The sequence below is a fragment of the Aspergillus nomiae genome, assembly GCF_001204775.2.
Source record: "Aspergillus nomiae NRRL 13137 chromosome Unknown contig00151, whole genome shotgun sequence".
Taxonomy (NCBI): Eukaryota; Fungi; Ascomycota; class Eurotiomycetes; order Eurotiales; family Aspergillaceae; genus Aspergillus; species Aspergillus nomiae.
The window spans coordinates 104-24973 of record NW_015378206.1 but is presented as its reverse complement, the minus strand read 5'-3'; the positions used below and the strand labels follow the sequence as shown (position 1 = coordinate 24973).

Genomic DNA, 24870 nt, shown 5'->3' with positions numbered 1-24870 from the left:
GATCGACAGCACATAAGTCTCAATCGAAGTTCACTCCGTCCGTCCCAACAGAGAACCCAAACATCCCTCCATCCATCTCGTCCAATCCCTCCACCACTCTCCGTGGCCAGTCCTCGCGGCCCCAGCCGTTCACCCATCCGACAAACCGCCCTTTCAAGACAACCTCGTGCCGCATCGGAGCCACTCGCTGCGCCTCATGCACCGTCATCGCAGGCAAAAAAGACCGAACCACATCCCGCTGAACAACAAGTCGTAAAGTTGGAAACACTCCCCAAGGCCCCGGAAGCGAAGACCGGAACGACGGAGTTCTCGAGACAGGGACATCCGAGGGATCAAATAGAGAAAAGGGTCCAGAAGGCCGGGACGTAGAGAATTGACCAGGCATAGACCTCCCACTCCACGCAATGGTGGTGTAAACGACTGCACAGCTAAACAGTCGTTGCAGGCGTTTCAATTCCGCGACAAGATCCGCATACATGTCGAAAAGATAAAAGCTTTTCTTGTCGCGCCGTTCGCTCTCGATCTCTTCATAGGGACGTCCGATGTCCTCCGTGCGGGCAACTTCGTCGTGTAGTTTGTCCGGCCAGAAGAAGGCGCTTGCACTGTCGATGACGATGGCGTGTAGCCGGCGACTGGATGAAAAATGTCGCGTCAGGTCGAACAGATAGGTGTTCATGGACTGGAGAGTAGAGAGCAGAGCGGCGGAAGACTGAGGGCGGAAGACGTGGACATGTTGCAGGGAGGTCACCAGCAGGGCGTTGAGGGCTTCCTCAGTATACACAGGCGCGCCTTCTGTGGTCGTCGCCTCTGCGTTCTCATTCTGAGTCTTGAATTTCTTGTGCACAATTCCACGGGCCACGGTCAAAAGTCGCTCGGCGTCAAAGCGGCCATCCGAGTCGATGAAGACTACTGCAGATCCCCGTCCGAGCTTGACTCCATGAAACTCAACCGGTAGGATCGCAATGGCAGTCAAGTAATACAGGGTCTGGGTTTTGCCGGCACCAGATGATGTGCTCGAAATCTCCACGACTGGGTCCGTGCTTTTAATACGGGCTGGTGGGAAGGTCTGCTCTCTGGCATAAATGTTTAGATCATGTTCGGGCTCCGACTGGACGGGTGGCCCTTCGTGATAGAGTTGCTCTTGCTCCTCTTGGTCAGCAGGAATGGTCGACTCCAGGGGTTGATGTTGCACTTGTGTCCAAGGAGTAACAGCAGGAAGTGGCATAAAGACTCGCAGCAGGTCATCAAGTGCTTGGATTCCGAGGCGCTGTCTCGGGGTGCTATTGCTGCTCTCATAGAGGCAACTCAAGTCATGCAGGAGCTGTCATAGTATAAGCATCAATTCAACACATAATCATTCAGCTGAACAGTAAAACCAAGGCCTCAAGCTGTATATATCAGGCAAGAGAAGTATAAATAAATATACGAACCTCATCCAAACTCTCCTCATGCACCTCCGCCAGCAATTTCTCCCCAAAGCTCGCGGCCATGATCACGGCCCATCCGGATGATCATGAATGCTGTGACATGTTATGACTTTAACAATTAATCTGTAGTCGTCTACCAAGCGTAGTGAATACCAAATATACGTGATGGTGAGCGTCTCACCCACCACTGAGAGAGAGTGATATAAGAACTTGAAGATGGAAGATGAACGATATGCAACCCATCGGCATCGGATCCGACTCGTTCCCGCCCATGATGAATTCAACGTCCCAAAACCACCGCCGAAGTAACTCGAATTAACTACACTCCAACGCCCCAAAGCCACAAACCACAATTCCCCCTCCTCAATCCAATCCACTCAATTAATCTACTGGGTCGCCATATAAATACGAAGAAATTCAACAATGGCCCCTCTCGTCCCGATCTTCTCCGCCGAAGCTCTCCCTGACCATGTCAGCATCGTGCGCAAAAACTTCCAAGAGCGACGTCGCAAGGGCGGTCCCGTCGAGTTGGAAAAATGCAAACTCATGGAGATGGTGCAGTACTCGTGTAATCCGCCGCAGGATGGGATCCCTGCGCCCGGAGTGGTGGTCTGCAAGCCGGTCGTGCGGTTGTTCAGACGGTACGCCTGGCTCGCCTTGTTTTCGGTTATGCTGTCGCTGACGGTGGTCTTAGGTGTGCCAATGGGTTGACGGTGGAGACGACATCGTGGGAGCCGATCAGATTGGAGGAAGAGGCCAAGCGCAAGGCTGCAGAAAGCAGCTCGAACGTGGACAGCAAATGAAGGAGGACCGTCTATCTTACATGCATAGCTACGGTGTTGATTGGCGTTCGTTCTACTGGTTCTCGCTGACAGGCTGATCGCTGCTTATAATCTGCTCGATGTTTATATTAAATTCTGCTGCATGGGTATCTTCTCGAATACGGCTATAAAACAAAAGTCAAACGCCCGACGCCATTCCGATTTATTGTCCTGGTCCCATCGCTCATGTGCTCACCCAGCTATCCACTCGTGAGATGTCCGGAGCTTCTTTATTGCCCGGCGGCCTCTCCTCGGGTCTCCGATTCCCAGTCGTCGTCCGACGCCAAAAGTCTCTCTCGCAGTTGATGATGGGCGGCAGTTCTATGCTCAACGACACCTTGTTCCGAGCCTTCACATCCGGGTCGACCGCGCCAGAGTCAATCTCCATAGGGGCGGCAGCACCTGGAGTCGTTGTGTTCTTCTGCAACTTCTTCGCGATACCTTTAATCGTCTTCTCAAACATACTATCCATCGTCTCTGTCCTCCGACCCCACGGCTTCTTATCCCGACCCGACGAACCAAGGTGGTTATCCTTGAACGCTGCGCGTGCAAGCTTGCGCAAGGCCTCCTCCCCATGTCGACCATCCTCCGTTGCCCGCTCCCGGATCTTCCGCGGGTCTTGTTCGCGCTCCGTGAATACGGGGGTATGTCGGTAGGTGTGTTTACTAGGGAATTCGGGGAAATGCTTCGGGATGTATGCGCTTCTCGCACGGTCATCTTCGCCACTTAGTTGCGGACCCAGGGACGGTAAAGTTTTAAAGCAGTCATCTTCTTCCGGCGGAGGGCTCGGCAGGAGCGAGGGAACAGGTTCGACATTCGGTAGATTTTTCACATGAGGCAGGAGATCGTCCACGCGCACACGGTGTTTCTTCAACGCATGCTCGAAATCATGGGGGACGGGTTGGGAGCGACGAGACGAGAGCATCGACTGACGCACATATGACGCGAATTTCAGCAGATCTAAGAGCACAGGCCTAGTCAATATCTTTCCTCACAACACCTTCAGTTACACCTTAAAAGCATACACTCTTCGGTCGCAATGCGGAAACTCTCCAGCGCCGCTGGATCGGCCAGATCAAATCCTGTTTCTCGTAGGGTCTGCCCGATGGAGCGGTTCATTAAGTGGTCGACGTAGGCGTCATCGGGGATGGCGGGCTCCGGAAGCGCAGGTTTCACGGGTGTTTGTAAGCGATGGTGGTGGTGATACGGGCGCTTTATGCGCTTGACATCAGGGGCATTCAGCTGCTCCGGCAGCGACGAGGAGGAACGTTTGACCTTGGGCTCAGCGGCGAGCATGGCGGATTATGTTGATGTCGTGGAGAAGGGCCGAAGTGACGGAGACAAACAGCAAGTCTGCTGGGCGGTCACGTGGTAGCACTCATGCCTGAGGCAGATACAGCCAGTCCCTCATGAGATTCCATTCAATTCAGCTATAAATAATAAAAGAATTGTAAAATTAGATGTTCATATCGTAAATTAAAATCTCTCACATGAATCTCCATACCCCAATCCCCCAAATTACCCCCACTATATAAAGAGAAAAAAAACCAAATAAAAAGAAAAACGACGTAAGGAAACAACCGGACGGCAGCCAACCAGTCAGGCCACTCAAAGCGGTCGCTTACGCCCGGAACGGAAAGCTTCAACCTCGACTTTCAACATCACATCACCACCATCCTTCCCTCTCCCCTCCTCCAGCTCCCACCACCACACGCACCCCAGCAGACTCCAATATCTGCTGAATCGCTAGACCTGCGCATTCTAAATCGCGTCAGACCATCAATCCCTCACAATGGCCGCCGTCGCCCCCATCACCGGCGTACGTTCCTCCCACCCTTCAACCTTTCTCCTCGGCCTACCCCAGACCTTCCACCTGTAAGGCGACCAAGAAACTAACGAAAAATCACAGATGCTCCGCCGGAACCTCGTCCTTGACCTGAGCACCGCTTTCGGTAAGCCATGATCCCCCGTGTCGGGCCATGCAATGCAATATGATTCAGAACGTCCACCCGGTCTACCGGAGCCTCGAATGCGGATCCAATTACCGCGCAATCCCACTTCGAAACAATTATATCGAGAAAGCAGATACTAATATATACATTTCCAGGTTTCGGTACTACCTTCGGCTACCTCTGGTGGTACGGTACGTATCAACCACAATTCACCGAGTGCTTCGAAAAGGACCCCCAAACTAACATGGGAAAAAAAACAGGCTACCACCTTCCCCGCGTCCGCGCCCGTGACAACTACTACGTCCGTCTGGAGCAGGAGCGCGCCGCTGCCCAGGAGTAAATCTTCGAACCATGACCATTGCATGAGCCTCGCTCGACTGGATTTGTCAAGAATAGCCCGATGATGCTTGTTTCCTCTCGGTCCGTTTCTCTCGCCGGTGATTCGTTATAGATGCTCTAGAAGGAATGGGACTGGTGTTGTTGGTTAATTGGTTGGGTTGGGGGACATGTTATGGGAGTGAGTTTGTGAGGTTGAATTGAATGTGAAGTATTTCATTTGAGGCTTGCAGTTACTATGGGCTAGTTGTTTGAATAGGGTTGTATATATACTGGTTTTGTGTCCCCTGGTAAGTTTGTAGATTTTGGTACTTGTGCTTGGCATGAGTACTGGGTGTATCCATATTAGTATCTAACCAACCCATTACCAGACCAGTAGGTCAATTAACACTGCCTATGTATGCTGTGGGATACTACAGAAAGGAAAACCAATCAAGTCATTTCTTTCGTAAGAATCTATCCAGTCGCTAATTAATCCATAATATAATGTAATGCAAAGGTCTCAAGCAAAAGCGCAAGCACCTCCAATCCCATATGCATATGTCCGAATGCCGACCCGAACATATCAACCATTGTGATATCCGAGTTGATACTCCAAACCCTAGTCCTGTAGGGCTACTGATGCTTAGCCGCCATCGATCTATCGATCTATCCCACGCAAGCGCGATGCGGCTCTCATTTCATCACGCGCTCGTACTGCACGCTCCGGACGGTACCTCCCGTCATCGACGTCCGGACGTTCCGCTTGAACGTCTCCCGGTTCTGGCGGAGATCATCGGCCGCTTCCTTATTCAGGGGGTCGGAAGCGTTCGGCTCGAGGAAGAGGAACTAACGAGACAACGTTAACACACAAACCCCAGATGCCCAGCTCCCCCAAACCACCACCTCCACCTCCACCCTCACAAACAGGACCAGAAAAAGAAAAAATTGGGGGGGGCGAAACAAACCTGCATGCCAACAATAACCGCATTCAAATTCAACACAGGCTTCCAATCCTCCCTCAGAATATTTAGACAAACATTTCCCTCGAGATCGATATTGGGATGATAGATCTTCTGCGTACACTTGACCTTGGGCGGGTCATGCGGGAAGTTCTGGTTGACGTTGAAACTGAAATGGAACGCGCCGCCTTTATACATGCCCTCGTCGGGTTCGATCGTGAGGGTGAAGTTCAGGATGTCGTCAGGGTTGGGGAAGGACATTTTCATCGTGCTTCCGAGGGTGAGTTCTTGCAGATCTGTTTTCATGGTTGCCTCTTGTTAGTCTGTGTCACTGGTGGCGGGGTTGGGGTTTTTACGTACCCCGCTGGACGCGCAGCTGGGCGGCGGTGACCTTCTTTTTCTTCTTGCCGGCGGCGCCTTCGGCATTTTCAGCTTGCTGCTGTTGTTGTTTCTAGTGCGGGTTTTGGGTTAGTTATTGGGGGTCCAGATCAGGGGTGCTTTTATGGCAGTCATAACGGACCATCGACCATATCTTCAACATGTTGGATCAACGCCACAGGCTTGTGGATCGGGGACGTTTGGAGAGGTTATAGAGACAGAGAGTTCGTCAGCGAGAGGAGAACTGGTGTAAATAGGGCCCTCGGAGACGACAAAGGACCAGAGTCAACAATGAGCAACGATCCACATGAGGCGCAAAAGTCACGAAGGCGGAGAAGCGATTTGATGAACTGACGCCATGCGCCAAGCCCTCGGATAACGGAACTAACCGATTCTAGAGAACTTTGGGAGCCTAAGAGCCTCAGGTCCACGATTTATTATTTTTGTTAAGTTGCGCCATCAATGCACCCTATTTGATTCTAACCGCTAAGACTTTATAGAAAACATAAGTGTCGGCGGCCATTTGGACCGCTTAAACCAAACCATGACAGCGAAACGAGAACAGTTCGAGTAATCGAAACACAAAGAACGGATCGTATGTAGAATACAAAATTGCGACAAAAATGTGCCAAAGAATAACTCCTCCAGGCCCTGTAATCCACATAGGGAACAAGACACCCAGTTTTTCATTACAAATCGTGCCTCTTCTTTACCGACGAGCAAAGCAGCACAAGAGACCCGTCTTACCCAGGAACCAACAGGCACCAATGAAACGGACAAGTGCAACAGCAGCGTTCGACCACAGAAGAGCCTGGAAGAAACGCGATGTACGGTCGGTAGCGGTGTTCTGTAGAAAAGGAAAGACGTTAGTCCATGGTTTCGGCCAAGGAAGCAAAAGGCAATTACTATACGTACCGTGAATCCAAACTTGTCCATACCGTCACTGGTAATGCACACCGCCAAAAAGGCATTACTGAAGATCCACAACGTCACGAGACGGGTACGGAAACTCTTGTAGGAATCATCCAAGGACTTCTCATCCTTCTCCACAGGGGGCACGTAGGGGGTAAGAGCGCGCTTGACCGTGGCTTCAAATTGACTGTCAATATCAGCCTGGGGCTTATCGATTTCCTCAATGACAGCTTCCTTGCCACCCTCCTCCTTCGTGGTCGTTGCAGACGGGAGTGCATCGGCTTTATCAGCACCCTTGGTACCCCACGAGACATCGTGCCAGTTGCTGAACGCGTACACGTTAAGGACGTTGATGTAGGATGACTGAACGAACATATAGGCGGGGAACGAGGTGAACATGTGCCAAGGGTCCAGGTACATGAAGGAAGCGACAAAGTAGAGACCGAAAGTAGCAGCCAAGGCGATGATGATGATACCGGCACCGGAAGACGAGAAGAATGACTTAAGGAACTCGCCGACACCCTTATCGGTAACGAAATCGATCGCATCACTGTCACTGAACGCACGAACGACCAAGTACAGAGCGTCGACGACAACGTAGATCTGAATGATACCGAATACAACAAAGGACGTCAAGTACGAGAAGCGAGATCCCTTGGGACGGTTACCGAGAGCGAGAATGAACTGCAAGAGCAAGAAGCCGAGGTAGATATATTTCACAATCGTGTTGATAATTGGGGTCGCATCTTTACCGAAGGGGAAACCCTTGTTACCGTTGCTTTCACTGGGCGTTCCGACCAAGTCCATGATGACGGTAGTGGTCAACCAGTATGATGCCAGAGAGAACCATGTAAGGATAGTGTTGAAAACGTTGTACAACATCTGAATGTGCAAGAAGAACATACGGATGATGTTGTGTCCACTCTTGTACATCCGACCGAAATGCATGAGCGAATAGAGACCGGCGGCGAAAGAACCGTTCAACCAACGACGACGTTGAGAAATGAATTCAGCAACACCTTCTGGGACATCAGTTTCACCCTTGGAGGCCTTGACATACGACAAGTGCCATTTGGAGCCAGCCTTGGCGACCAATTCGAAACAGAGAATACGATCTTCGGCCAAGAACATGTTCTTCTTGAAGATGTTCATACCCTCAATACCCTTCTTACCCAGTTGCTTCGAAAGTGTGTGATCACCATGGAAATATTGCTCGAGAGGCCGACCCATGATAGCACGGAAACGATAGGCAGAGAAAGCACCAGGCAACACACTGACATAACCGAATGAACTCTCCAGGGGTTTGTCGAGAATATTACTGATCTTGTACTCGAAGTTCTGTGCCGCGACCAGGGGGTTAATCAAGTTTTTCCAGCCTTTACCCAACATTGCGTGAATTTCACCACAAGCACCTCCCAGATCCTTGTCGTTATAGAAGCCCTCCCAGAGCGCCAAGAGGGACTTCTGGCCGGGCTTGGTACCGGCATCCAGAAGGATACAAACTTCCGGATTCAAAATACGACCAAAGGCGTTGAACAGCCATCTGTGCGAGTTAATCTTCTTGCTGTTCTTCTGCTTCAAACAGAACATCATCTGCACGGGGGGCAAGGTGGTCGGGCCATCATCAGTGGGCCGGATAAGTTGCTGGTTCGGTGTCACAGACAATTGGGTCGTGTATTCGAACTATTTTCCGTTAGCTAACGCTCGTCTGTCGTGACCGAATGAAGCTTACAATATGAGCTACGGTCTCCTTGCCGTCGACGTCACGCTTCATGACACCGTCCTGATAGATACCGATGGTGGCGAGGACATCCAAAGTGTCCTTATCACAAGGATCGATACCGTCAAAGACCAAGGCGACCACAATCTTCTGCCAGGCCGGTCCACCCTTGTTCCAGAACTCAGACTTCTTGAGGTTCACAATGTCGCGAATATTCTGCATCACACCATGCAAGGTACGAGAGGTGAGAGTCTTATCTTCGTTATAGTAGGTAACCGCAATCAACAACTCGGTATGTCTGTTATACATGGCGGGACGCAGATTGTAACCATTGTGCAAAGTAAAGTCATTGGGATCACATGTCGCAGCGGTGTCTAATGGTGCGAGAGGACAGATTAGCTCCCATACGACACTTTATGGACTGCACTTCAACTCACATCGCATGTGGGTAAACTCCTCGCTGCCACCCTCCAGGTCATTCCGATACTTGGCTTGGATAGCGTTCTGGATGGCACTGGGAACGGGGTAGTCGACACTGAGGACGGAACCCTGCACCAGCTTGACCTTTCTGGTCGCGTAACGTCTGAGACCACCGCCGCCGGCACCTCCTGGAGCCTGGCGCTGGCGCCATGCTTCCGTGGAGGAGGTTTCACTCCGAGCGTAGGGAGAAGCTACACGACCGGGGACGCCAAAGGCAGCCGCGGGGTTTTCTGCCGATTGGCCAGAGTAAACCGAACCCGTCGTGCTGTAAGGGTCATGAAAGCCCGCGTCCGGAGCATATGTTTCCGTCAAGCTGTATCCCGACGTGGGTCGAACGGGCGAGGTGCCACGCTGATGAGGGTCGTCGAAAGGACCACCGAAAGGACCGCCCTGTTGGTTGGAAAGCAGTCCTCTGGACGCTTCTTCTTCATACTAAGAACGAACCGCAATGTCAGCTCATCCAGAACCATCCGTGTCGCTACAAGCTGCGGCGGAAGTAGAATCGAATCCAGCATCGCGGTCGTAGACTTACAGTGGCGCCTTGGGGCAGGTCTTCCAGTCGATGACCGCTGTCGTTGTAGTTTGGTGACTGAGCACCATTATTATTACCAGGCGGTTGGTAGGCCATGGTTACAAACCGATACTAACGCGCGAACTGCACTCGCGAAAAAGTAAAGAGGGGGCGGACACCGAGCGCAAGGAAAAACGGAAAGGGGTATCAGAAAAACAAGGAGGTAATAAGATCCCCGGACCGGAGGAACGTCAAACAGAACAATTGTATACTACTCGGTCAACGTGGCAACAAACATGAACCGAACCGCGAGAGGTTGCACGGATCGAAAGACGACGTCGTAGGAAGTGAAGTGTAGACAGCACCTGAAATGTCGAAGAATTTCAGGGACAGCTGGCTGAGGGGCGCGGGCACAGCAGGAACGTGGAAGACGCCGCCAGGGCTATCAAATAAGCCCGCGTACTATTCAAACAGGTGCGGGATTGAGTGAAGACAGTAGTATCACTGTGCAAGACTCAATCGCGGACCACGAAGCGACAAGAAGAAGGGAAAAAAGCGTGTATAAACTGAGGAAAGAAGGTAAGAAGTTTTTCCCGAAAAGGAGTTTGGGATATTTTTATTTTGAGGGGGCAGGTGATCGCAGAAAGGGAAAAGGATGAAAATTACTAACGAGAGGCAAGTCAAAGGAACGTACGTACAGCACAACCAACTGCGAATCAGAAAAAAAATTGGATACGAGAAGGACAGCCTTTTTCCTTTCACACCGTTAGAGTGGACTGGCGAGTTATGATTATTTTTTATTATTATTTGGTATTTTAGCCTCAGCCATTGTATTATCGGGGGTAAGGCGAGGTTTGGGGTGGTATCGGGTGGGGACTCGGATTCTTGACCAAATCTCTGGTTCGGGCTTAGCCCGTCCACACTTAGTCCAGTAGACTGTGATCTTAAGCAGCAAGAAAAAAGAAAAGAAAATATTCAAAATACAAAACCATCCTGAGATTTAGTATAGATCAATTTGATCGATAATTTTAACCTTACCGGTAGAATCGTTGACAAAAATTCTAATCACCACTAACCAAGCTCGAGAACGAGTTCACCGGACATTAGGTAATTCTCCATCGTACATGCCTCTCCATACGCGATCTCCTTTTTCTTGGGGTCTACATGGATTGGATATCAGGGGAGAACCCATTCCAGAAAGACTCCATCGAGAGAGGGTCAACCATCCGTGTATTGTATCCCGGTAATATGATTACCAGTGTAATTCACTGTACCCACCCCGTGATCCATTTTCCTCATGCGCCCCATGTTAGCAGGTGAATACATCAAAGAAAACAATACACTTCAAATCCAGTGCTCAGCCTTTGTGAATCAGAAGCAGTGGACTGGAGTTTGAGTTCTTCCAAACATACTGAAAACATGTACTCTATTGTCCTGTTGCAACTACACAAGTAATATACATATAGCGCATCTGTAACACATCCGAGAAAGACTCAATTTGAGATCTTACGCCCTATCAACTGATACAGCCAAGCATTGAATCACTCCACACGATGAATATATTATATAAGTCGTAATATAATGCCTATAGATAAAACCAATCATTGTTAAGGGTCTACGCCCTGTGCAACGGCTCTCGTTAATCTGAATATATGCAGAGTACCCTTCAGGACAGAGTGCCGCCGATTCTGATCATTGGCATTCAATCAGCTGTGGTCGACAACATTAGAGTCCATATACTAGCAAGCAGCTCGCCACCGCATGTCGGTGGAACAGTGTGATGCGATCAGGAGCGTCCATTGGCAGAAGCATCATTGCCGGCATTCCCTGCTGGCCCAGCATTCCGCATCCCTCGCCAGCATGACTTGACTGCCAGGGGAAGGAGATAGCCGCATTGCAGGCCAAACGCTCTATACTCTATCATGACATCGCCATAAACCGCGAAATCACAACACGCTCGGAGTTGTTCGTGTTGGGCTTGATCCACATTGAGCACCACAACGGTCCTCCTCTCTGAACAGATTCAAGAAGATCTTCAGTGAATCAAAAACATTTGCGAAACCCGACCAACCACTCTATTGACAGTGGAACTGCTGACCCGATTCATGACTTTAGTCGATTCTCACACCGCCTGAACAGGGCCCTATGTGGTAATTACCATACCGTTCGGTACGGTACCCCAACTGCCGTCCGACAAACACTTGGGATATTGGATCACCACTTTTCAGGGGGCGGGACTTGTTCGACGAGACCCAAAGGAGAGTAGTGACACGGCCAAATATAGCCTTACGGGGACCGTGGATGCCCACCCAGGAGGCCGTGTTAATCAATCATTGGTCAACTCGACGCCACCAAGGACGCTAGCCTCAAATCCTTAAAATCAGCCAAGCTCGTCGGAAAGAGACAACGAGTCCAATAGGCGACTTGTTCCATAGCCTTAGCCTTGAGAGCCTGTTCAGCCGCGGTTTCACACTTGTTGTCAATGCTACGGATGGGTAATTTTCAGGAACACCCCCGTTTCCACACCTCACCCAACCTTCTCACTTATTACAAACGTTGACATGGCTGGGTCCTCTTTCAGGGTTTCCCAGTTGGGCTGGAGACGATGACGATCACTGCCATACTTTGGGAGTTGCGCTAACCTAGGTTCAGCTGTCTTCAATCCCCCTCTCTAGACTCTGGTGTACTATTCTTGGAAATTTTAGTGACAGTCCACTGAGCTGTGCCACTATTGTGAAACTAGTGACAGGGAATAGTATCTGTCACTTCACATCTGAAAGAGGGGGGCAATGGGGGAGGGTAGCCCAAAAAATTGACAAGGTGAAAAAAAATTAGAACTAAGTTTGTATTACATGAAGTGTGGCTGAGGTGTCGTGATCATATCGGTTATCAGAAGCTCAGCCTCTGCTCTCGGCACGTCACTGTCCCAGTTTTTTGACTCAGTATCTTTCCAGTGCAGAAGATCGTCTTGAGATTATGATGCACATAGCCTTATATTTATCATACTGCGCATGGATAATCGATGATATCAGAGTCGATCATTGTCGATACTTGCTGTGCTTGTCTCCGCCACCCGAAGAATGCTACTGTTCACGATTGACTTTGGAGTACTGCGGCCCATAACATCGAGACTCCACGAGCATACTCATATAGGAAAAGTTGGAAGATGTTTGCTAGGGTATCTAATATTTATCTAGGACTAGCTGTGTAGGATAGTTTCTGTCGCTTTAGTTGCTAATTCACTAGTAATTCAATTGCGTTGGTGGGCTCCGCCCTACCGTTGGTATATATATATCGAAGACACCTCCGCTATCTCAACAATGACAATCGCGTACAGATTATTCCACATATATAAGTTTATTTCCATCCATCCATCCTTTTCTTCTAACGTACAATATCATGCTACAGCCAGATAGCCATAGCCCACGCTCTTCAGTAATCAAAGATAAAAAACTCGTTGACACGAGGAGCCGGAGCGGCCCGTATAGCAACGATAGCATATACTGCGACAATAATTTATCTCAAAATCAAAACCAAACTAGATCAAACAGAGGAGACAGGAGACATTGCCTTAGTGACTGTTACCCTATTCCATAATGTCTATCAGCCTCATTTGCACTGTTTAGCTCGTAGAGGAATTTCCAAATGCTACCATCCTCGTACTTGGCCAAGCCTTGGCCCAAAATATGCACAACCCACCCATGTCAGCAGTCGCATTAATTGACACATATATAGTGGAGATCGAAGGAATGCTGAACGTTGAACTGTCCCGAAAGAAAAAGACGCAGGAGTGTGTGATGTAGGATTTATCATTCTGCAGGTGTTTAGTTGCATTCTCAATCTGGCGTTAATATCAGTAGGTCCAATTATGGGACAAACCTCACACGCTACAATTGCAATGCCAAGAGGCTTATGGCCAACTCTTTCTAGTATTTGCCCTTTTCTTTCTCTTTCACATGTGCCATGGATGTCATACAATAAGCTTTACATGGAGTACATTGTAATTCGAACTATACATAATACACAGAGCAGTTCCAGCCAAAGCCACAAAGTCAATGGATGTTGATGAGCCATCCCCCTGTGGCATGGATGTTTTCCAAATAGCTAATAAGGAGGTGGTGCGATACGAAGTATCATTTCCCGACTAACAATCAACCATAGGGCATGGCTTGACAGATGGAGGTGGAGTGAGCTTGGCTTATTAGAGTCATTATTTAACCCCCGTCCTGGGTCGTGCACAGGAACTGATGATGACTACCTTGAAACTTGAAACAAATTCAGCTGTGGCACCTATTCCACCGATTGCAAAATAACACGGCAGATATTTGTCGGACGAAGAGTTCAAGCAACTGATATCTTCAGGGCATCCCGGCCCTGTGCGACGAATGATCCAGCCTCTTGCGGAACCTCGCACTGTGCACATTCCGCAAATGACATAAAGTTGACAGGACGAACAGACCCAGAAAGGAGTTTTTTGATGGTGCCTGAAGAGGTAAAAAGCGCAATCTGACAGTCAACCAATGACAGAGGGTAATCAGTCTAATGACCTGGCAGAGTCAGCAGCCGCAGGGGACGGTGGAACTCTGTGCATGGGCAGTGCAATGCAGCCCTGCGATGTTGTTACTAGGTCCTTCCAGTGACTTGCTGGCTGCGAAGTGACTGTGCCTCAGGCCAACAGGTGGGCTTGGATAGAGGACGTTCATTGGTGGAGAGGCCACAATTTAATCTCCCGGCGAAGGAACGTGGATTGGGTCCAGACCGGCAGGTGAGTTCCAGACACGCCCGTCATCTGTCTTGGAGCCACGGCCAGCACTCACGCTGTGAATGAAGAGGTTTGGGGTGGTGTATGACACTGCGAGGTGGTTGGTTTAATTCCCCGAAGAGTGCAAGGTGGCCCCCCTCACGCTTTCCGTCCCTTGGGAAAGGCAACCTTGGAACTGCCCGTCCATGGTTCATGTCAGGGGTACATGTCTGGCATCTACGGGGTTGACTCGCATATTAGTACTAGTACTTGAGTGATCAGATCATTGATTAACTAATTAATTCTCCTGCTGAAGATCCCACATTCAGCGGAGTTGGGAGATAGTCTCCCAATAGTCATAGTAATAATGCACCCGCCATTGGAATCTTATGTATAGGTATCTATCGTGCATATGTAGACTGACTCGACCCCGTGGCACCGGATCTATACACCGACAGTCGTCCTCAGTATCGGACCCCTCCAGGGGAACAGGGATAAATATGGAATTCTCAGACTTCGATTCATGTTCTTCTTTATTGAGGAGTTTTCTTTCTGTCGGTTACATCGTCTTGGTCCCGTGCATTTACTCCACTTGCTCAGCCGGGTGGTGGAGATAAGCCACGGAAGTGAGTGAACGTAAGCGTCCGAATTAATTTAACCAAAGTCAGTTGCTCTCCACCTGATTCCACCGTCCACCCGTCTCAGAGTCTCTCTCCTCTCTTGTCTGATTAGGTCCGCCCTCCTCCCTCTTAGTTTCTTCTTTCCCTCGTTTGAACCTCTTTATTCTAATCATCTTTATTATTTCGCTTTCCTCGCCACACCGTTCTTATCCCTCGTTCTATTCCTCTTCCCCCCTTCTCTTCTCTCAATTCTGGATACACCTTGACCCTCTCCTCGGGGTCTCGATCTGATATCCTTTTTTCCCCTGGCAGCCGCAACGCGTGTCCCCCGACGTCAACCTTCGACACCCACCTATCAATGTGCAGAAATTGACTTGTCCCTGCGCCGTATCTCGCCAGACCTTTCGACCTTTACCGGTCGTCCGCGGCAAAATTCACCATTGACAACCAGCGTCAACCCTGTTGTTTGTGGAGGACTATGCCCAATCCCTCCGTCCATTCTTTTTCATAAAAGACGTTTTCCGACGTATGATCCTATCGTAACGCTCACGACTTGACGTCCGTTCGAGCCTTTCACTCTTTTTGAATCATCAGTACACGTTCATTACGCCGTTGACCGGCCAGCCATTCTTTTTACCTGTGTTGCCAGCCTTTTCATTTTAACGACGATTCCCAATATCCGCATTTTCTTTTTACTTCTTATTCCTCTTTTATATTCAAACTGTCATCATGTCCCTCTACTCAACCAACCCGTCTTTAACCTCTCACGGTAGGTCCTTCTGGCTCACTGCATCGCTTGATGTACTGACTTTGATCGACGTCTAGTCCTGTCCGGTCGATCCTGTGTCACCTGCGATTCAACTGCCCCGACGTGCCCGTCATGCCCTTCTGGCGAAATATGTACCATGATCAGTCAGTCGTGTGACCAGTGCGCCACCACGAAATGTGTTAAGACGTCTAGCGGTTCAAGCTCGCAGGGTAGCTCGTCGGGGGGAAGTAACGCGGGGGCCATCGCCGGTGGTGTAGTTGGTGGTCTCGCTGCCTTGGCCATCGTCACGTTTCTGGTATGGTGGTTCGTCGTCCGCAAGAAGCGTCAGGAATTAGCCGAACAACAAGGAACTAGCGATGCAGAAAAATCCAGCACATTCGCCGATGCTCGCCAAGCACGGAAGTCGACCAATTCGATTGCGTCTACCGTGCTCACTCGCGCATCTAACGTCATTCAGATCGCCTATATCCCCGGTGTCACCAACCGCTCGCCCCCAGAAACCCCCCTGGTGCCGCCTGTGCCTCCGCTTCCAGGAGCTGGCCCCGATCAGCATTTCTTCATGCCGGGTGACCTACGTGACTCGGCCTGGTCCGAGGCCTCCCGCCAGCATCGCAGCATCGCCCCCAGTTTGCGTAGCAGCGTTGCCACCACGATATATCGGGATAATGCGATTGTGAGCCCCATGCCGGCCCAGCAGGCTATGCGTACCCGAGCCGCCGTGGTCAGCATTCACAACGGTGGTAACCCACCGGGATCCGGAAACATGCTGGCTCCTCCCGATGCGCCTGCGGTTCCCGCCATCACGCAAGCACAGCTCGCCCGCGCCGGTATCAGCGAGTCGAACAGCAATAGCTCTATCGTGGCACGCACGGTCACCGCTAAACCGGTTATGGTGAAGGGCAGCATCAAAAAGAAGAATAAGGATCCGAACAGTAGTAACACGCCTACGCCTAACGCTACATCGCCCGCCGTGCAAACGATTGCAGAGCAGTCAGAGCCATCGACCTCGGCTGCATCGAGTACGAAGCCACCATCTGGCCCGACCTCGGGATTTGACGCCAACTCGTCGGACGAGGAAGAAGCCGCTGCGAAGAACATCCAACGTGGAAAGGGCGGATCACCAGCGCCTAAGAGCCCGACGGTAATTGAGGATTCACCCGCCGTCGAGCAGAGCCCTTTCCGCGATCAATCAGCCCCCCAGACAAACCAACGCGCATCGGCGCGCTTGTCTCGACTCGAGGCCGATGAGGGCACAAGATCTAATCGAAGTAGCCGAATCCCACTCGAGCGGACGGAGAGTCCATTTTCCGACGCCAACGAGGTGAAATGAGTTCCGCGCATGCTTTTGTCTCTTGTTTTTCGATGTAATCTGGGTCCTGGTTGGCGACTATTGGCGTATGAGCACGTTTGGGTCAATTGACCATGTTATAGAAGCTATGTTATCTTGCACCTTTCTTGTATCTATGATCCGCTATGGTATTTGGATCGATTATAGGTCTTCCGATCATTTAGGAATTACTACGGGATTGGCCGTGAATCAGAAATCAATTATCCCTTGGCTGTCTACTCTTTTCCTAGCAATTCCACACCACCCTTGGTTCAGGAGGCTTCTGCCCGTCCCGGTACCAGAACCAGGAAACAACAACTTGGAACCAATCATGTTCCCGACGTGGTTCGTGTCTGGTCCAAAACAAACATCTGACCAGATGAGACAAAACCGCAAACATCGATCTTCATTCCAGGAGCACATAAGCAAATAAACATCCCACCCCAGGTTAGATCTCACCCCCATTCTCACCCTGAAACAATCCCCACATCATCTCCGATCTTCGCCCAGACTGCGGAGATCAGAACGACCCAAGAAGCATAGACGCAAAGATGGTCCTGTTTCAGATGAACTTTATTAAGATCTGCGGAAGGGGCGTTGTAAAAGCCACAGGGGGTGTCTTTCTCTCTTTATATATGCACCTATTGTCCGTTAGCTCGATTTAGTCTACCGTACCTAGCCTAAGAAACAGATCGTAAATCCTGTAGACCCTGCAACTATATCCTCTAATCTCCGTTGCACTCTAAAACACCTCTAATTATTTTTACTTTATTTTGGAGTGAGATCAAGCAGAATACCTAGAATCTAAACAGTATATACAAAGACTATCCACCGATACTAAGCCGTGTGGTCAAAAAGGTCTTTACAAAGCGCGTCTTATTACTGGAACCTAAAAAAAAACCGTATCCCATTTAAGCAAAACAATGAAAAGTCCTATCAATAATCTACTAGTTAAACGATTATAAAATATACAAAAGTTATAAGCTACAAAAGATATCGTTAAAGCGTAGAAGAAACGCGATACAATGGTGGTGAAAAAAGGTCTGATACGGAAAAAGAGGACGAAAGCCGGGGACAGCAGGCCTCTTACAAAATCGGAGGAGAAGCGAAAGGCGGAGCAAGAAATTCAAAATTTTTTTTGCCATCAGGGCCTCGAAGGCAAACGCACCAGGGCTTAGATAGAAAATCCAGCGGAACTAAATGTGCGTTGATTTGCACGGTACTAAATATCTACTATAGTTAAAAAGATAGTGGATAGCGGACTTCATGGACGCAATACCGAACTTGCTGGAAAGGGATCCCACGGCACGGAATAGTTGCATGTTGCGGAGAGTAAAGGCGATAAGAATGATCCAGAAGGCAAAGAAACGACCGGCATCCATATGCAACCCTGCCATGAAGTACAGCATGACGGATAAAAGAGAAATCTGAAGAGGACCCATAATTAAATCGGTGATGGCGTTGGCGATAACGAAGGCTATTTGGCGGTAAAAGCACCAGTTGTCTCAGAGAGAGTATCCAGAAGAAAATACAGAACCGGAAAAAGGAGTGAGACGGGGGAGAAGGAAAATCGAAGAGCAGTCCAATTTTAGGTTGTAGAACATACTTCAACAAACCAGAGCCCGAAGGATAGAGGTCACGATTTTGATAATCAAAGACAGTTGGCCGTCCATTTCGATTTGAAATTGCCCGTGTAGGCACTCTGGGGTCGAGGCAGGTTCTTCTTCCGCTTCTCTTGAGCGACAGCGACCTTCTAAGTTGTATCTCTTCCTCGCTCGTCAGCGTTTCGGGTGGTATGATATGCTGCATCATATCAATGTAAGTTTTGCTCTCACGGGACTGAGTCTCAAATTCCTCGGGAGAATTTGGTACTGTTCCTTCCATCCCCGGCTTGATGATACGCTCTGTTATAACAGTAAATGAGGTCAAGAATTCAGCAATATAGAACAATACTTCAACCGTCCATGGCGAGGCACCCTGTTCAAATTTCGTTGTGAGTGCGTCTATCTTTAACTTTCTAATGTAACTGAATAAGTTTGTCTAACTTGGTTTTCGTTCACTCGAGTTTTGATGGGCCCGGGTTTTGATAACAAACGGCTTTTCTTGTCACAACTAAAGCTCCCCCTGGGTAGCATACTCAATCATTATCTACATGAAATGGACAGCTGAAATCCAAGGGTAAAGGTTTAAATTTTTCTATTCAGCGGCAAAATTCCAACCAGACTCGAGATGGAAAACAGCTCCGTGGGTGATTTCGAAATTCTCGAACTCGAAACGGGAACCATGTCTATCCACGAACGACGCAAGACATTAACTCTAAAAGAATGGGAAGGATTCTTTAACCCAACTATAGGCAGATTGCAGGTCACTGTTAAGGAGGTAAAAAAGAGAGTATTCTATAGGGGTCTCGATCCGAACGATAGCGTTAGAAAGCTAGCTTAGCTTTTCCTTCTCGGCGTATATCTATAGAATAGCTCCCGTGATAAACATTAAACTCTTATAAATTCCAAACGGGATAAGTATATTCGGTTAAAGGGTGCCTGGTAGGAAACGATAGTCAAGGAATATTCTACTGAGAAGTAATATAAGTAGTGGAAAGAGTAGAGGAACTATATTGGTATATCTTCTTTACACACTGTTGTACTGTCTCTCTTACTAAACTTATCAATTATAGAAAAGGATATACATCGTACCGACCGCACAATTCCTCTCTTTGCTGGGGAAGATATTCCTCGACTACTGAATGGCCCCTTTCAGCCGAGCAAACCCATATACCATGAAACACGTCCAGAGCTAGTTGTTTTTCTAGTAGCAGGATCACAGACGATCCCCAAGAGCGGCGAGAGAGTCTCTATAATACTTGAAAAGCGGCCAATCGAGGATTCTCCTCCAGGGACTATTTAATAAGCACATGCTTCCCAAACTACCAAGGAAACCGACAAACAAGATAGCAAAAATTGTACGAATCGAAAAGCGAGATACTCTCTTGACCTCCTGTAAGCAGCGTTAGTAATCAAAGGACTAAGAATCTACGGTTTTTACTCCACTGACCTGTATCTTCCAATCAGACCAGTTTGGGAACACACTGCGCCACCAGTAGTATGCCTGGCTCCAAGGATAGGTCATTGAGTTCCACTTCTTATCGTTCATGTACCACTATGCTCAAGACATAAGTATAGGTTAAGTCATTTAAAGTATACGTGGACTTCCTCACCGCATTGCAACCAGCATTCCAGACGCGTTTCCTTAGAGCGTCCTGCACCTGATACACATAGTCTTCTTCAGACTTGGCCTTGACTTCAACGGTTGACGCTTCTCCATTGAACACAGACTTCAGGACTCGAAGAGAGTAGTTGACCGAGCTGTTTATTATTGTGGCTATATTAGCACCTGTCCCGGGAAACCAAATTTCTGTAGCCCAACTTACTTTTCCGCCGCCATTAAGGAAGAAGTATGACCGGTTGCTGAATTAGGCCCGAGTAGCATAAAGAAATTTGGGAATCCATGCACGGCTGTAGAATTGTAGGCCGCAGGCCCATCGTATTGAAGCCAATGTTCTGTCAAGCTCTTGCTATCCCGCCCGATGACGTCCATATAGGGAACGAACTTGTTAGTCTGGAATCCTGTCGCAAGAACAATCACATCAGCAGGAAGTAAGCCCTTGTCCGTCATAAGTCCCTCTGGAACAATTTCATGTATTTTTGCATCAGTAAGAAGAACTTTCTCGTTCTGCAAGGAGTTGAGATAGCCAGTATCAAAGACGCGTCGCTATATTCATATCAGACCATTATAATAATCTTCAGATCGAAAGAGAAATCAGTGGTTTCAATACCTTGCAACCATAGTCAAAATCTGGAATCAGGAGATCATGGTATTTACTGGGCGCTGTTTGGCGTATGTACTTTTCAGCAGCATGTTTCCGGGTTTCTCTTTTCTGAGCAGCAAACTTCGTCATTCGAAACATAGAGAAGTCACTCTCAGCTATAAGGAAGATGTGAAACCGATGCAATTTCATTGAAAATGGTACGTGTCGGAACACCCACTTTAGGAATGGAGAGTAGGTAAAGTTGGCGGCCGGTACAATCCAATGCTTTGATCTAATGACCTGCGTCAAGGATTTAACCCTGCCCACCAGAGCAGGAACAATCTGGGCAGCAGTACCTATAGCCATGATCAGCTCTGAAAGGGAAAGACTGATGCTTCAATGCGGAGGGCTTACACCCATTCCCAATAACGACAACATTTTTTCCTTCCAATTCCACATCATGGTTCCATCTGGCAGAATGAAAGATATCCCCCGAAAAGCTGCCAGCTCCTTGAATATCGAACGTACGAGGTTCGACGAGCTGTCCGCTGGCTGCAAACAAAATTTGACACTCGTGCGTGAATTCACGGCCAGTTATGCGATCATGAACGAATAGCTGCCAGCGCTTCACGTCGTCCCTCCAGATGCTCCTTGTTACTTCAGTGGAGAATGAAATCTTGTCGTTGAGTTTGTACTCCTCTATCACTGCATCAATATACTCTTTAATCTCCTGACCAGAAGGCATGAGTTTGGTCCAACTTGGATTCGGGGCAAAAGATAGACTGTAGAGGGCGCTAGGAATATCACAAGCACAGCCTATATTGTGAGTTAGAACCGAATATGGAAGCTCGGGTAGTCGTATTTACCTGGGTAAGAATTGATAAACCATGTTCCCCCACTAGAGGGATGTCGCTCAAAGAAGCGAATGTTATCGACGCCGTACCATCTTTGCAGTGTCGCCCCAAGAGCGATCGCAGACAGCCCGGTGCCTATACAGGCGACCTGACTGACCGTAGAAACTTCAGCGAAATCTTTGGAAGCCATGATGCTACACGAAGGAAGTTTGCTTGTCTGAAATATATACCTAGGTCGTGACAATCGAGAGCCGAGGACTTCGTTGGAAACCGTTGAATTGTTGAAAATGGGCCTCGGTTTGGGGGAACATGGTGAGGTAATAATTCTCTCTGCAGTGTGGTCTCGTATCTATCTAGCCGATCACTTCGTACGGGCATCATGATACTCTCGTAAGGTCGTCGATAACCAGGCCCTATCGGGAGCAATCAATAGAGAACAAAATATCTCACCGGGAAATTGAGAATTCTGCCCAGAAGGTGGTACCAGTGCGAACGCGGTGGCGACTTTAGAGTATCCCCTAGGATCTGCCATCAGCCAGCTTGTTAGTTGCTTCTAGGCAACTAGTCCGGACGAAATCCCTACTATAATTCTAGACGCGTCCATCATGGTATGTCGATTCTAGGTGCCGTACATTGACGTGGAGCACAAAGGAAGGAATGGCAGTGGCCGAGATCTGGGCATTCCGACTTGCCATCTCGTATGGGCGTAGTGGAGAGATAGCGGCGAGAGTGGATCGATTCTGAGCCTATTTTTGCCTCGTATGTAGTGGAGGTGTCTGGAAAATCACTACTAGTTCATGGGCTCCGCAATTTTGAAATGAAAGCGCCAAGGTCACTCGAATTCCGTCGGCTTCGTAATTGCTATTGGGTTATATTTTAATAAAACTACTCATCCGATATGGAAAACGTGCTGCGTAGCCCTGCCACGGTACCACTACATCCATACGAGGCGGCAAATCGGAATGCCCAGGTCTCCAATTAACATCGAGTGGGACACCTGGGGTAGCTTTAAATATGGACGGGGTACTCGGCTCCCTGATTGCCCATACGAGATCTTCTGGAATTAAACTATGATTGGCAATTCACAATCGCCGAGCTAATGATAAGTTTGTATCAGTTTGCGGAACATCCTTCAATCATGACCTTGACCGAGGCGATAAAAAACTTGGTTAACTAGTGGAATAATTAAGCATGTGAATTTCCGTGGTTGTCATAGTAGGCATCAAAATATAAATAGAGCAGAAGCAGGCAACTCTTGGAGAAAAAAGATTAATTTGATCAACGAGAAGCCAGACTAGTCGTTCGAGGGAAGACTTTAAACCTACGAGCAGGATGGCCTCTTTACCGGAACAGAACTTCCAGGTTGTTATTGTTGGGGCAGGGCTGAGTGGCCTGCGCGCAGCAATGGAGCTCGACAAGGCTGGCATAAGCTATATTGTGCTTGAGGCCATGGATCGTGTCGGTGGAAGGACTCTTTCTGTTCCAGCATCATCATTGAACGACCCTGGGCTAGTCGAAATGGGTGCTGCATGGCTGAATGACAGTAACCAGTCGGACATGTACACCTTGTCAAAGGAGTTTGGTTTCAAACTTATCCCACAGGTATCAGATGGTCTTTCTCTCTACCAAGACCGGGATGGCAGGATCAGCCCAATGGAGTATGGGCTCCCCATTCCTGTAAGTGCACTTTGGATTCAAATCTCGGGACATTGGTGGGGATAAAGACCACTGACATTCCAATCATAGTTCTCTGATAATCAAAAGGTTGAGTTCAAAGACTTTATGGCTCAAGTGAGCAGTTACGTGGAACGCTCCGACCTTCAGCGACCTCATCTTGGCCCTGATGCAAAAGAACTAGATTCCATGACCGCCCGCGACTTTATCACCACGAAATTTGGAACTGCACTTGCTGATAAGCTGCTCACTTTGGCTACTCGTTCTTTGCTTGGCGTTGAAAGTGATGAACTCAGTGCCCTCTGCTTCATAGATTATGTCAAGAGCGGCATGGGATTCGATAACATCATTTCGGATCACGAGCATGGGGCACAATATCTGCGCAACGCGAATGGTATCATATCACTTACCCTGACTCTGCATCTAATTTTCTGCTAATTTTTTTCATTTGCAAAAATGAATTAGGGAATCAAAATTTTGCTACCAATCTCGCCGCGAGACTGAAAAACGGCAGGGTGAAGTTATCGGCCGCTGTGAAGAAGATTTATCAGTCTGACAATCACTGCGTGACTGAAACTGATCAGGGGTGCTATCGATCTGAGAAAGTGATTGTTTCAGTGCCGAGCAACCTTTACTCTCAGATAAAATTCGAGCCGGATCTCCCGTCATCGAAGCAGATTCTGAGAAATTCAAAAATGGGCTATTACTCTAAGACGGTTCTGATCTTCTCTGAGCCGTGGTGGCGCAATGCAGGCTTATCAGGAGAGTTCAGTTCAGAGGAAGGCACTATTTCATTTTCCCGGGATACAAGTGTGCCGGAGCTTGGAAAATTCTGCATTACCTGCTTTCATGTCGGAAATCCTGGTCGATATTGGTCGCTGCTGCCCGACAAGGAGCGGCAGGCCCGGGTATGGCATCAGTTCCATGCGGCATTTCAAACCATCGTGGATTGTGTTCCGGAACCCATTAAGATTGTCGAGAAGGAATGGGCCAAGGATCCCTGGGTCCGTGGGAATCCAATGCCGGTGATGATGCCCGGAGTCATGTCAAGCTCTGCCGGTCAGTCAATCCGAGATCCGTTTGTTAACATCCATTTTGTGGGAACCGAGACGTCATTCGTGTGGAAAGGGTACATGGAAGGTGCGGTTCGATCGGGGGTTCGCGGTGCTGCGGAGGTAATTGAGGCACTCGCTATCGCCCCTTAGGTAGCATGTCGCATATGGAGTAGTGACATATCTTGCGTGGTCCGTGATTTACAGGAGTGGCGGCAGTAAACGTACTGTCATAAATATAACAGGCCTGTCTGCAAATATTCCCGTATATGATCCTCATCAAAGCTTTGCCTTAATTCAAATATTGAAACCCCCGCCCGCCTCAAAATGTGGCTATGGGTTGGGCTTGGATCTATTTCGGCTGCTGAACCGAAAGGGCAACTATCACTGATATATACATGCTTTAGCTAATGCTGTGCCACCCTGGAGCCCAAAATTGGTCTTAGATGCTTGAGATGGTTAAGCGGCTAGCACAATACCATGGAGAAAGGGAAGCTCTTCTAGTAGTTGCTAGTGGTGATGTATGGTGAGGATTTTTGGCAAAATTGAT

At 48.8% G+C, this 24870-nt stretch overlaps 8 protein-coding genes across 8 annotated transcripts; 4 read left to right on the top strand and 4 right to left on the bottom strand.

Annotated features, from left to right (window-relative positions):
- Positions 1-19: 19 nt before the first annotated feature.
- ANOM_006641 (putative Rad51 family DNA repair protein) lies at positions 20-1490 on the bottom strand (the record flags this gene model as incomplete). Its single annotated transcript, XM_015551897.1, has 2 exons — positions 20-1321; positions 1431-1490. The coding sequence occupies 2 exons, from the start codon at positions 1488-1490 to the stop codon at positions 20-22; spliced, it is 1362 nt and encodes a 453-aa protein (XP_015406495.1).
- Positions 1491-1850: 360 nt separating this feature from the next.
- Positions 1851-2230, top strand: ANOM_006640 (uncharacterized protein; the record flags this gene model as incomplete). The annotated part of the gene is made up of 2 exons (XM_015551896.1): positions 1851-2068; positions 2122-2230. 2 exons carry the CDS (start codon positions 1851-1853, stop codon positions 2228-2230), a joined length of 327 nt encoding a protein of 108 aa, XP_015406496.1.
- Positions 2231-2432: 202 nt separating this feature from the next.
- On the bottom strand, positions 2433-3544 carry ANOM_006639 (TBP-associated factor 8 family protein; the record flags this gene model as incomplete). The annotated part of the gene is made up of 2 exons (XM_015551895.1): positions 2433-3208; positions 3274-3544. 2 exons carry the CDS (start codon positions 3542-3544, stop codon positions 2433-2435), a joined length of 1047 nt encoding a protein of 348 aa, XP_015406484.1.
- Positions 3545-3906: 362 nt separating this feature from the next.
- Positions 3907-4956, top strand: ANOM_006638 (cytochrome c oxidase subunit VIIa). Its single transcript, XM_015551894.1, has 4 exons — positions 3907-4067; positions 4158-4200; positions 4356-4391; positions 4461-4956. Exons 1-4 carry the CDS (start codon positions 4041-4043, stop codon positions 4538-4540), a joined length of 186 nt encoding a protein of 61 aa, XP_015406483.1. The 5' UTR covers positions 3907-4040; the 3' UTR covers positions 4541-4956.
- An 8-nt stretch (positions 4957-4964) lies between these two features.
- Positions 4965-9896, bottom strand: chsG (chitin synthase class III). The gene is made up of 8 exons (XM_015551893.1): positions 9500-9896; positions 8925-9399; positions 8500-8861; positions 6771-8450; positions 6634-6702; positions 5838-5928; positions 5484-5773; positions 4965-5364 (listed from the first exon to the last, which is right to left on the bottom strand). Exons 1-8 carry the CDS (start codon positions 9593-9595, stop codon positions 5212-5214), a joined length of 3216 nt encoding a protein of 1071 aa, XP_015406480.1. The 5' UTR covers positions 9596-9896; the 3' UTR covers positions 4965-5211.
- Positions 9897-15547: 5651 nt separating this feature from the next.
- On the top strand, positions 15548-16938 carry ANOM_006636 (uncharacterized protein; the record flags this gene model as incomplete). Its single annotated transcript, XM_015551892.1, has 2 exons — positions 15548-15608; positions 15665-16938. Exons 1-2 carry the CDS (start codon positions 15569-15571, stop codon positions 16936-16938), a joined length of 1314 nt encoding a protein of 437 aa, XP_015406479.1. The 5' UTR covers positions 15548-15568.
- A 2814-nt stretch (positions 16939-19752) lies between these two features.
- Positions 19753-21784, bottom strand: ANOM_006635 (flavin-containing monooxygenase; the record flags this gene model as incomplete). The annotated part of the gene is made up of 7 exons (XM_015551891.1): positions 19753-19929; positions 19987-20091; positions 20150-20297; positions 20363-20703; positions 20768-21096; positions 21155-21556; positions 21607-21784. The coding sequence occupies 7 exons, from the start codon at positions 21782-21784 to the stop codon at positions 19753-19755; spliced, it is 1680 nt and encodes a 559-aa protein (XP_015406482.1).
- Positions 21785-22926: 1142 nt separating this feature from the next.
- On the top strand, positions 22927-24473 carry ANOM_006634 (flavin monoamine oxidase family protein; the record flags this gene model as incomplete). The annotated part of the gene is made up of 3 exons (XM_015551890.1): positions 22927-23271; positions 23341-23662; positions 23734-24473. The coding sequence occupies 3 exons, from the start codon at positions 22927-22929 to the stop codon at positions 24471-24473; spliced, it is 1407 nt and encodes a 468-aa protein (XP_015406481.1).
- Positions 24474-24870: the final 397 nt, after the last annotated feature.